General features: G+C 32.7%; 1 protein-coding gene across 1 annotated transcript in view; it reads left to right on the top strand.

The window, feature by feature from the left end:
* Window positions 1-2,801: 2,801 nt before the first annotated feature.
* The window catches only part of LOC106668994 (serine/threonine-protein kinase SIK2), a 157,976-nt gene continuing 147,914 nt past the window's right edge, over window positions 2,802-12,863 (top strand). Inside the window, exon 1 of the mRNA XM_014398225.2 lies at window positions 2,802-2,984. Within this exon, the coding sequence (XP_014253711.1) occupies window positions 2,856-2,984 (129 nt within the window). The 5' untranslated portion in view covers window positions 2,802-2,855. The remainder of the gene's footprint in view (window positions 2,985-12,863) is intronic.

Genomic DNA, 12,863 nt, shown 5'->3' with positions numbered 1-12,863 from the left:
GGTAAGTATGGCATGAGGTATTCACTATCATCAGGCAAGTATACGCAATCATACTAATTAAAATTATTTTTACCCATGCCCTACTAACTGATTGTATAATCTCACCTCAATGAGAAATGTTCCGGAGTAAACCTGGGGGCATAGAAAGAACATAGATTTTCTTAAATGAAGGAAGTGCTTCCTGGTATGCATCAGGGGTAATCGTTCCGCTGTTGTACACAAATCCCAGATAAGTTCCCCATACAAATGTCAGCAATGTAAGAATTGTTGGAAAATAAAGTTTAACTCTTCAGACACAACTTTTCTTCTTTACACTCCGCCGATAGACTTATACAATGAACGTGTTCCTCAACCCGACAAAGATACCTATTTAGGGACTTCCATTTGATCAGCACACACTATTAAAAACACACTTAACAAACGATTTAAAATTCTTTACTACCTACTGAACAGACGATCAAAATTACCATTAAAATCAAAACTTCGATATATATACATACTCTAACCTATACGGGTGTACGGGTGCCAAGTTTACGGATCGGCCAAATATTCTATTATTTAATGATTACAAAGTTTTCAGTAAAAGATTTTATGACTAATTGTTGCTGCTATTTCTTTTGTAGACAATAACTCACTTGATAGAAATATTCATATGTGAACTGTTTTTTCATCCAACATAACCTATTAAAAAATGTGTTCACAGTAAATTACAAGATCACATTGTCACACAAACAAAATTACACCGTGCACCGAAATTACCCGTCATATTCAGAGCCTAAAAATAATCTTAGTCTCAACTATTATTACATTCTTTATTATCTGCTGCACAAAGTTCACTAAAATTACGATATATAGGAAAAATATAAATATGGACTAGCTAATCCTATAATTGACAAACGACATTACTTTCCTGCCAAACCAATAAAGCTCACAACTTTAACTTGAAAAGACATACTGGTTTGATTTTAATAGTTGAAGGGAATGCCTTCGACTGTGTCACGACGGTCCAATTTTCAAGCTAATCATAAGCGTCCAAAGAAGATTGAATTTTAAATCTTTTTTACAATCTATCAGAGTACATAACAAGAGTTTAACAGCATAAAGAGAGAGTTTTCCTCCAGAAAAAAAAACATCCATAATAATTAAGCCGAACAACCAATTTATCGGTTGGCAGCGTCAGTACCGCCTTCGATTGACAAGTCAATTTTACAAAATTTCTCCTAATAAGACCCCGGTTTTAAGGCTGGATTTTCCAGTGACGGTTGAATTAAAGTCTTTACCTTTTCATCGAAAACATTATTTAAATAAAAAGAGTTATTTTAAGTGCCTCTTTTTTTGGGCCTCTACGTGTATTTGTTTGTCGATATTCTTTGTATCTGGGTTTTATTTTCAACCTGCCTGTCCGATGTATTTGTCTCAGCATTCGCTTGTTATAGTGTATGAAAAATGACAAAAAGGAGGGAAAATTCAAAAGGTGGGGTTGAGATGGGAAGTTAGTGTCCGAGCGGATCGAAGTCAGGATAGCTCAAGTGGTAGAGCAGCGGCCTATCTAGCCAAAGGTCGTGGGTTCGAATCCCGCTCGTGACACTGACGTTTTTTATCTCAACTAAAAACCTTAATTAATTGAAAGATATTCATTGGTCAAGCGGACCACGAAAACTAGTGAAGTTATGGCGTATATATTCCTTGCTACAATATTTTTTTCAAGTGTGTTGGTTTTCTCAATATTTTTTCTTAGTATTTTTCCCGTTGTGTTTGAAGACTTCAAAGCTGTTATTTATGCCTAATTTCTTAAATAATATTTAATTGACACAATACTTGCAGTTTAAAATAACAAAAAAAGCTATAACAAATTGTTAATTACATTTTTGTTAGTTTCTACGTTTCTTTACTTATGTAAGTGAATGTGGTCCACTTCGTGGATGATTTTGTGGTTTTGTTTTTGTAAATGCAATTTGTTGTTGCTTTGGTTCATTGTGTTTGAGCTGTAGTCGTTATTGTATACTGTATTTTTCTTATCATTTTTAGTTCAATTCCTATTTCTCTTTACTCAGTGGTGTTTTTTGTTTAGTCTATATTTTTCTGTATTTTTGCACTGTCATTTTGTGTCGATTAGAGTGATGATGTCGGTCCCTGCTGGGTTTTTGTATATGTCGAATTTTACTGATATTAATTAGTGTTTGTTAGGTCTATGAATTTTATATTGCTGTTCTTTTCTATTTTTACCTTGAATTCTATATTTTTTGAAGTTCAGATTTGTTAGTATCTATGTAGTTTATTTTGTTGTTGTTGGTTTCTAGTTCTAGTATGATGTTAACGTATTTGTATATGTAGGTGATGTCGTTTTCTTCAACACACATGGGAGATTTCATCGGTGCTTTATTTACCTCTAATCCTTTAAAAGAGATCAAATATTGTTGTGATTATCAATGGAGGATTGTCTAAGAGATAATCAAAAATATTAAGGGTGTCCTCTTTATTTTGCTTCTGCGTGAGTAAATAACGTACCTATTCAAGGTTCAACTGAACCGATTTTGTTTACGATTTTGCCCTCTTTTAAGAAAGTTTGCAGTCCCCTGATATATCGAGGAAAAATCCAAATCTCCTCCTAAATTACCGATCATTACAAGACTTATTTTTCCCAAATCGTCAATTTGAGGGTTGCTAGACAACGTCAGGTGTTATTACCGGATTGATTTTAAAGCGCGTCGTGCGAGGAGGCAGAGGGAGAGCAGGCGCGCAAACGGGAGGGGCGGCCGACTGGAAGAAGGGGCGGTTTCGCCGGGTGGGGGCCGCGGTACCCGTTCAGTCAGAATCCGGAGACGGAGTGTGTACCGTGTGGGGATGGGTTGAGGATGGTAGTCGGGATGACGGAAAGACACAAGGCACCGATACGTGTCGGTTTCTACGACATTGAAAGGACTATCGGCAAGGGGAATTTCGCCGTCGTCAAACTGGCCAAGCACCGTATCACCAAGACTGAAGTAAGTCAAATTTGACTTTTTTCAATCGAAAATCCATTCCGTTCGACTTGATCCTAACAAAAGAAATTTTTATCCAACAAAATGTTCATATTTCAGTAAGTCCATAAAAAGTAAAGCTTTAAAGCAAAATTTTGCTAAGATCTTAAACCTCGGTACCATATCACTATATAATTTTCTTGTAATTTAAACACGCACGAGTAGTGTGCTTATTAAAACAGACTGACAGTTTTTTTAAAAATATAACTCCTTGTGTCTTATATACCATATTTGATCGTTATCAGCGATAAGCAATGCGGCTGTTTTTCATCGCATTAAAAATTATCTTATTTGCTTACACATTGCTTCCAAACATTAAACACACATTCAGAAAAATTACAACGTAGTATTTATTTTTCGAAATTAATTTGCCGATTCTTCTTCCTGACAGTGCGTTAGGACTGTGATGGATAACGACCGTTTAAATTGCTCGAGTCCCCTCAGTGATGATCATTTGTTACAGATGTCTCGAAAAACCTAATAAGATTTATAAATAATTGGCAAAACGTGGAATAGGTGAAAAGGGCCACGCGTTAAACATGTTCATTTTCCGAGAAAAAAATTGTGTTTTTTGGCGTTGCAGGATCAATGGGGCGGAAAATATTTTCTTTTTTTTCACAGTGATCTTTTGATATCAGTTTAGTGATACAAATTATTCGATGTACCATTCAGAAAAAGTATTCGTAATCGCATTCTGCCACAAGCCGAATTTTGTTTTCTAAACTGGTAAAAATTGGTAATTTGAAAAACTATGAGCAATGAAATTTAAAATTCAAGACCCAATGAAACCACAGTTGCTACCTATTAAGTATTTTACATAGACTTTAGACCAAAATGACAAATTTTCCACTTATTACTACATACACTTTACTAGAAATAACAATTTTCATTTTTATTTCTACCAAAGTGTATATAGTAATAATTCAAACCTCAACAGTCACGAAGATTCAGAAAAGATAAGAAAATTTACGACCTCGTAAAATCTTAAGAAAAAGCCTTTAAATTAGCCAAGACCTTACATAAAAAGAATAATTAATTGAAAGAAATATTTTGGTCAATTGTCCACTAAACTTAAATGGATCCTTTAAATAAAATTCAACTAAAATTTACAATAAACTAATAATAAATGAAGTTTTGAAGTTGTCATGGTGTTTTATGGCATTGCGGGATCAATGGGGCGGAAAATCTTGTCTTTTCTCCACAGTTATCTTTCGGAGGTTTAGTGATACAAATTATTCGATGTACCATTCAGAAAAAGTAGTCGTAATTGCATTCTGCCTCAACCCGTTGCAGTGGAACAAGCAGAATTTTATTTTTTAAACTGTAAAAATAGGTAATTAGAAAAACTTTGAGCAATGAAATTTAAAATACAAGACCCAATGAAACCACAGTTGCTACCTACTAAGTATTTCAAATAGACTTTAGACGAAAATGACAAATTTTACACTTATTACCACATACACTTTGCTAGAAATAACAATTTTCACTTTCATCTACCAAGGTATAGTAGTAATAATTCAAACCTCAACAATCACGAAGATTCAGAAAAGATAAGAAAATTTACGACCGCGTAAAATCTTAAGAAATAAGCCTTTAAATTAGCCAAGACCTTACATAAAAAGAATTATTAATTGAAAGAAGTAATTTGGTAAATTGTCCACTAAACATAAATGGATCCCTTAAATAAAATTCAACTAAAATTTACAATATACTAATGAGTAATTAATGAAGTATTTAAGATGTTATGGTGTTTTTTTAGCGGATCAATGGGGCGGAAAATCTTGTCTTTTTTTCCACAGTTATCTTTCGAAGGTTTAGTGATACAAATTATTCGATGTACCATTCAGAAAAAGTATTCATAATTTCATAATTACATTTTTCCACAAGCCTGGTTTGTAAACTGGTAAAAAGTGGTAATTTGAAAACCTATGAGCAATGAAATTTAAAACTCAAGACCCAAAGAAACCAAATTTATTACCTATTAAGTATTTTACATAGACTTTAGACCAAAATGGCAAATTTTCCACTTATTACTACATACACTTTGCTAGAAATAACAATTAATTAAGGTTTTTAGTTGAGATAAAACATTATAATTGAATTAAATAATTGAAAGATATTAATTGGTCAAGCGGACCACGAAAACTGTGAATGGAAAGAAATAACAAATTTAATTTTTATTTCTACCACAGAGTATATAGAAAAAATTCTCAACCTCAACATTCAGAAGATTCAGAAAAGGTAAGAAAATATACTACTTATACGAAATATACGAGCAATATTAAGATACTTAATAAAATCTTAAGAAATAAGCCTTTAAATTGACTTTAAAGAACTTACATAAAAAGAATAATTAATTGTAAGAAGTAATTTGGTCAAATAGACCTCTAAACATAAAAGAATCCTTTAAATAAAGCTTAACTAAAATTTACAATATACTAATGAGTAATTAATGAAGTGTTGAAGATTTCATGGTGTTTTTTTGACATTTCGGGATCAATGGGGCGGAAAATCTTGTCTTTTTTTCCAGTTTTCTTTCGAAGGTTTAGTGATACAAATTATTCGATGTACCTTTCAAAAAAGTAGTTTTAATTGCATTCTGCCACAAGCCCATTGCAGTCGAACAAGCAGGATTTTGTTTTCTAAACTGTAAAAAATTTAAAACTCAAGACCCAATGAAACTACAGTTATCGATTAAATATTTTACACAGACTTTAAACCAAAATGACAAATTTTCTATAGAAAGTTGTTATTTTTACCCAAGTGTATGTAGTAATAATTCAAACCTCAACATTCAAGGGTACCCAGAAAAGTTAAAAAATCTTACGACAGCGTAAATCTTAAGAAATATGCCTTTAAATAAAATTCAACTAAAATTTACAATAAACTAATGAGTAATTAAACGAAGTATTGAAGATATCAATTGTTTAATGTTTTGATCGCCCTGATTTTTCAAAGGTTGAATGAAGCCTTAATTGCAACTGTTTATGGAACTACTAAACTCAATAAACAATGGGAACTAAAGGGTTCATTGATGATTGAGTTCCATAAAAAAATACAAGCAAGCTCGAAAAACGTCCTAGTATACAAAAGAACAATTTAAAAGACAAAAGTGCAAAAGTAAGTTTTCCTATCATAAATTATTGTCATATATAAAAATTATTAATACTTTACTACCATAACAGGTATAAACAAAATTAAGTAGTCGTTACAATTATTCAGAACAGATTGTTGTTATATCACTTTCCATCAAAACAAACACAGACCTGGAAATTTTTTTAAGACTACACACTTATGAATTAAAGATAGTTACCTATTATAGACCTATTATGTATTTTACGTTCAATCACGTAAAATTAAAAAAGAAAACAAATGTAATTTCTACAAATGAAAGATTTTTGAATTGAATATTTTTTACGAGATTTCTCAAAGGGCAAAGGTTATATCAACCCCCGGTGAGCCGGTGTTTTTAAAAAAAAAAACAGTTTGTAAGCAAGTCGGGTTGGAATGCAGGGCCGATGGATTCGAACCTGGGACGTTTCCTTTACAATGATGAGCGTCGAGTCAACGCTTAAGCAGTTGCGAAAATTTACAAATTTACTCCGACGCCCCATTGAATAATTGCTAAGAACAAAATCGTTACTAATACAAGATCAAAGCGAAATTGGGTGTTGTATTAACTTCTTCAAGGCTTTTATGTCCGATTAAAAAATGTATTATAATTTGTTTATTTAAATTTCCTCATAAAATCGAACATTCTAAAAAACCCACAATTTTGATGGAACAATTAAAAAAAGTTATGTTTTTCTTACACTCTGCCCATTTCTCTCTGTCTTTATCTCATCTATTTTTTCTTTCTTTCTATCTTGCTATACACTTCCGTCTCATTTTATCCTTACACATTTCTAAAACTATGGGTTTCTCACTTATTCACGCTTTCTCTCTTTCTCACTCTCTCTCTCTCTCTCTTTTTCCTTTCTCTCTCTATCTCTTTACTTCTTTTTCTTTCCCAGTCTCTCTTTCTCTTTATTTCTCTTTCTCCCTCTCCTCTCTTTTACTCTCTCACTTTATCTAGTTACTGATCTACCCACCATAGGCACCTGTGGGATACACGCTTAAAAGTTACGCTCAAAAAATAAACAAAAGACATCACGAGATCCGCTTCCTGTCTATTATTTCAATATAGACCCTTGTTCTAACGGAACAAAGCAGGATTTCTAGAAGAATCTGAACTAGTAATATTTCTTTCTTTTTCCTCGTTCTCAGTCGTCTTTCTGGCCCAAAAATGAGTAGAAAAGGATGTTATTTACGCCATTTTTCGTCTACATTTTTAACGTTTTGAATGTATTATCAAACAATAAACAAAATACCCTTTGGTGTCAACCATTGTAATTGTAAACCCACTGGCCATTAGAAGAATAATAATGAGATTCGTAAACAAGCATGTTTAGGTAATAGAAAAGGCTTGTTGTGATAGTAACATGTCAACTATTTTAATAATTGTGCCAAAAAGTATATTCTAATATGTGTTTTCCAGAGTAAATTTTTTTATGTCAATTTATTTTGGATTGAAGCCAGCCTGCTGGAGTGAATGGCTCGTAAAAAGTATAAAAGAATAGAGTTAACTTTCGGAGTTTACGAACTTAAGAGTTTTGGGGATCTGTCATGCACATACAACTGCAAGTATGGTTTAATTATTTCAAATGTCCCTAAGGTTGAAGAAATATTACTGAACATGTCACAATTATACAACCCACATAAAATGGAATGTCGCCAAAACCGGTGTAAATATTAACATGAAAGAACGAGGTTTTTTTCTGTTCAAAATGCCATGACGCACTACATAACCATTGCTGGTTTGAATTTTACGTGAAATTACATATGTAGATTCTTCAATTTTATCCATCATTTTTATTGTGTAAGTTGATTTTATTTTACATTTTATTTTTTATTTTTTAAGACTTTTATTTGTGAATGTAGGTAGATTTGTGTGTAAATGGTTTTTAATACAAATTTATTCTAATTAAGTAAAGTATGATAATAAATTTTCATGTCATCGTTTTTGTAACAGCAGTTTTGAGAGTGTCTGTAAGAGTGCCAGAGAAATGAAAAATATATTTTTAAAAAAATATCGATACTTTATTCTGGCAATGTCGTTGGGGGGATGTTTACGTTATAACGTTAGCAGTATCAAATGACAGGATTTTCTGGAGGGCAACATTGAGTAACACAGCAATCAAGTCATTTTAAGGAAAAAATAAAAACCACGTGCGAAAGAAGCATGGATAACAGTAAAAGAACTGGAAGGAAAGCGCGGAATGGGGAAGTTCCTGGCTTGGGGAAGAAGGTCGTTGCTTTATTGGACATGGTTAACGTAAATCGTTAACCACTTTCCCATCGGGGTCGTTTGGCAATTACAGTTTCGTATTCCCTCATCTCATCTCGTCCACCGTAGAAAACAAGCGGATAAAATTTATTGATCGGCTTTGTAAAGTACACACTCCGAAATATCACGGGTTAAGTAGTCAATTATGATAATCAGTGATATAGTCATACCTTCGTCCATTTCCTATTTGCATAAAGGTAACTGTCCTAAAAGACAAGGGTGCCATAATATTTTTTTAGGTTTAATAATTCATGACAGAACTTTTCAAAGTTAAGTCTCATCATAATGTACCTAACAAAATTACTGCTTATTAACATCACGCCTAAATTTATTTCAAAATTTTGAAGATAATGGTGTAGTTCCATTTATCTACATTATTAAAAATGATTAGATAAACACAATTTATGGGCAAAGCTTTGTGAAAAAAACGGTTACAATGAAATATTTATTTATGTACTGTCCCATACATTAGTTTAGGAAAATGAATCTTAACAAGAAAAGACTTTTCGTCAAATAAGCAAGGTTTAAATATAAATTACCTTTATTCATTACCTTTGACTATCACCATAATCTCATATGATACTCCTTGGTTTTGGTTCTCATTAACTATATTACAAATCTATACACAGAGATTAAAATTGTACATTATTACGTTTATATATTGCAGCAGTACAACATGTCAGCTCAATTCTATAGATTTTTTGCTAGTTGGTGTGTTAATGTCGGTGAACTTGTGATCACTAACTGGTCTGTCAGAGGTTCATCGATGACCATAAACCAATCTTGAAAAACCAGAGTTCATAATTTCAGTAGTGATTATTCAGTACGTTATAGTTTTGACATCATACCGAAAATCTTGGAAACATTGCCAGAAAAATACGCAATCCAAGTTTAACAAGGATTTGACCAGATATACTATTTATACATGTGATTTCGGTCTTCCAAGGTTCAGAAAAACTTTTATCGCTGATATGTACAAATTACCTAATGAGTTGATATGTACAAATTACCTAATGAGTTGTTTGTTTATTGTTTACGCAAGGTTTAATGGAATTTTCTAATATTTAAAAGTTAAGGCTGTTTTTATGTCATGCGTGTTTACTACACGATTTACAAATGACCCTTTAGATTTGAAAAATGTAGTTTCTGTGGTTTTCGACATGAAAATTAGAATGGAAATGAATTGAAACTTGTTAAAGTTGAAAATTAAAATTTCAGTTATAATTTGATTCTGCTGTATAATTTAAAAAATTAAATAGGCATTTTTTTCTTTAATAACACATCGTTCCCAACTTGAGTCCTAAAGACGCAAAGTTGAATATTAAAATTTCAATTACAATTTGATTGTGCTGTATAATTAAAAAAAATTAAATAGGCATTTTTTTCTTTAATAACACATCGTTCCCACTTGAGTCCTAGAGACGCAAAGTTGAAAATTAAAATTTCAGGTATAATTTGATTGTGCTGTATAATTTAAAAAAAAATAAATTGGCATTTTTTTCTTTAATAACATATCGTTCCCAACTTGAGTCCTAAAGACGCAAAGTTGAAAATTAAAATTTCAGTTATAATTTGATTGTGCTGTATAATTTCAAAAAATAAATACGAATTTTTTCTTTAATAACAATTCCCAACTTGAGTCCTAGAGACGCAAAGTTGAAAATTAAAATTTCAGTTATAATTTGATTGTGCTGTATAATTTAAAAAAATAAATACGAATTTTTTCTTTAATAACAATTCCCAACTTAACAGTCCTAGAGACGCCGACCCTCACCGGGGTCTGAGTGGCTACTTGTTTACGACCTTGGCGTCATATCGGACAGACGTCAAAAAAATAATCAACAAATTTAGAGGGCTTATTGGTGCTTCCCCCAAATTCCATGTCATAGGTCGTAGAAAGAAACTTGTATGTTCAAATCATGTACTGCCGTATAAAAATCACAATTTATCTCTGTGCCATCCGTGAGTCTCTGAAGCCAGGTTTTTGTCCTGTCTCGTCTGATTTCTTCATTACGTGGAAGTATGAGCTAATATCATCATATTTTCATCGTCAATAATCTAAAGACGGATAATTCAGTTTCATATGATCGGGCACCCCCTCTTGTGGAAGAGCACTAATGCCATTTCTTTGTGGAGTTTTGCTTGTTCTTTTTCTCAATGTCAGTGTCATTAAAATGATTACATCATCCTTTTCCGAAACAGGTTTCTATCGTTATTTTCATTCAGAATTTGGTTGAGTTTTAATTTGAAAGTTGTTAATCATCATTAGTCAAAGCATCTTCGTCTTCGCTGTCAATTTCTGGTTAATACTGCTTTCAAGTGGTATTTCATTCTATTACCATTCCAACACCGCTCTAAAAGCTGCTCATCACAAATATAATAAGACCTTTTCCGAAGAGGTTATGTATTTTGTCCACCACACAATAACTACCGCTTTTACAAAATCAATTAATGAATTATCCAAGAAGAAAATTAGGGATGGTTAAAGAAGGTTTGAGAAGAAAATCTTTCCTCACATGACAATTTTTGCTGCACAAACTCCGCTCGTCCCCCAGACACTTTTTTCTTAAAAAATAACAGAAAAATCGCATTATCCAAACCAATAATGACTCAAATCATGGATTATACATAAATTTAATGTACAAAAAGTACGAAGAACTGTGCTACACAAGGCCAATAAAGGTAGTTTATGGTCCAGAAAAGGTATAATGTATTCTATAAAGCTGGCTTTGTTTGATATGCTTTGTGCGAGTTATAACAGTAAACACTCATGAGTGAACAACCTTTCAACCTTGCCAAGTTCTTTTAGCATTTACCACCCACAAGGCGGAAGAAAAGGGCCATTTCATCAGTTCAAAGTGCTGGAAGGAAGTTTAAACCTAGTTTACAGCAGGGCTAAGTAGTAATATATTCGAGCAAGGTTTTGTTATATATTGTATAGCAAAGTTATCACACAGTCTTAGCAGGTCTTTAATGGATAGGAACAAAATAAAATGAATCCTAATGTTCGGGAGTTTAAGGAAATAAATGTACTGACAAACTTAAAAAAGAAAGTGCAGCTCTCACATCCATCGGAGCATAAATTATTAAAGTCACTGATGTGTATGATGAAAAATGAAACTTTATAAATGTACAAGGAGAAAAGAACATCTTATAATCGCGATTTGAAAAGATCAAAAAGTATTTACATAAAAAAATAAAACTACACCACATCACTATAAGTTGAACCTGCAATAACAAGTAAAAAACCTTTAGGAAAGAGGAATAAAGAAAGAAACTTAAATTCTTAAAAAAGGATTTTCTTTGGTTTGGTCATAGAATAGGGTAGAAAGAGTAATAATTTTAAAACAATTCTAGCACAGCAGGTAGGAAGTAATGAAAATCATAAGTCTCTTCACTTTGAAAAGAAAACAACACGTACAAAGTAATTAGCGAAGAGGAAGTTTCCAAAGAAGAGTGGATTTTACACAGAGGAAATTTAGAGCGGGGTTTTTTAAAGCACCAAAGATCTCTGGACTTAAAAATAACTACAATAAACATAGTTGTAACAAATCAGCACTAATGATTGAAACTTTGGTGGACAAGTTTTCAATCCATTACAACAAGTTTCTGCGGTCGGACAGCTCTTTCTGCGTTTTTTAAATGGAAAAACGAAAGTTTTTAAATGTTCAAGCTAATTAAAAACCGTAGGGTTTTGAAGTACAAATTGTATCTGTAATTCCCTCGGAGGCCAGAGCTTAACCACATCATCCAACTGGTAACCGATCTTACTTTCTTGCCTACTACATTACTCGCAAGGTTGAAGTCTCTTTAATGGGATTTTCTTAAACGGCCAACTAACTATAACTTTACTGTACAAAAGTTTGGCACGTTTTATCAGGGTTAACCGCAATTTTGAACTTCCGTGAAGTTTTTATTGCATGAACAAACGTTTCCTTACTCATGTTTATTTTTGTAAAAAAAAACTTTAACTGAAATTGTCAATGGAGGAAAATACCGTGTAAAAACGTAGAAACTTTTGACATTGCGTAAGTAAAAAGTGAAAAGTTATTTGCTAAATGCTTTGTTACAATGTACAGATATGCTGATCGGCTTTAAGAGCCGTTTAAATCAGTCATGCGCCCTGTTCAGAGTGTTTCAGCCATTTAACTACTCATTTGGGACAAGATGACGTCAGTGGAGACCTTTGTGTCACTCGGCTCAACCCGCCCTCAAATTATGTGCAACATCATGCTTGAGTTGATATCAGGTCGGCTTCCGTGTTTGCCCCGTGCTTAGGAGACTTCCGTTTGTTCCACTTTATTTACTTTCGGCTGTTTGTGTACGTGGGGGAGGATAGGATCGTTGAACTGGAACATTTTAAAATGTTTATCCTCGGAACGAAAACACTTTGCCCATGTGTGTCACACGAATGAGAAAAACATAAATTCGATAAAATTAATTATAATAGAAAGAAA

Source organism: Cimex lectularius, unplaced genomic scaffold, assembly GCF_000648675.2.
Source record: "Cimex lectularius strain Harlan isolate CLEC.00 unplaced genomic scaffold, Clec_2.1 scaffold249, whole genome shotgun sequence".
Taxonomy (NCBI): domain Eukaryota; kingdom Metazoa; phylum Arthropoda; class Insecta; order Hemiptera; family Cimicidae; genus Cimex; species Cimex lectularius.
The sequence above is the reverse complement of the archived record's forward strand: the minus strand, read 5'-3'. Positions and strand labels throughout refer to the sequence as shown.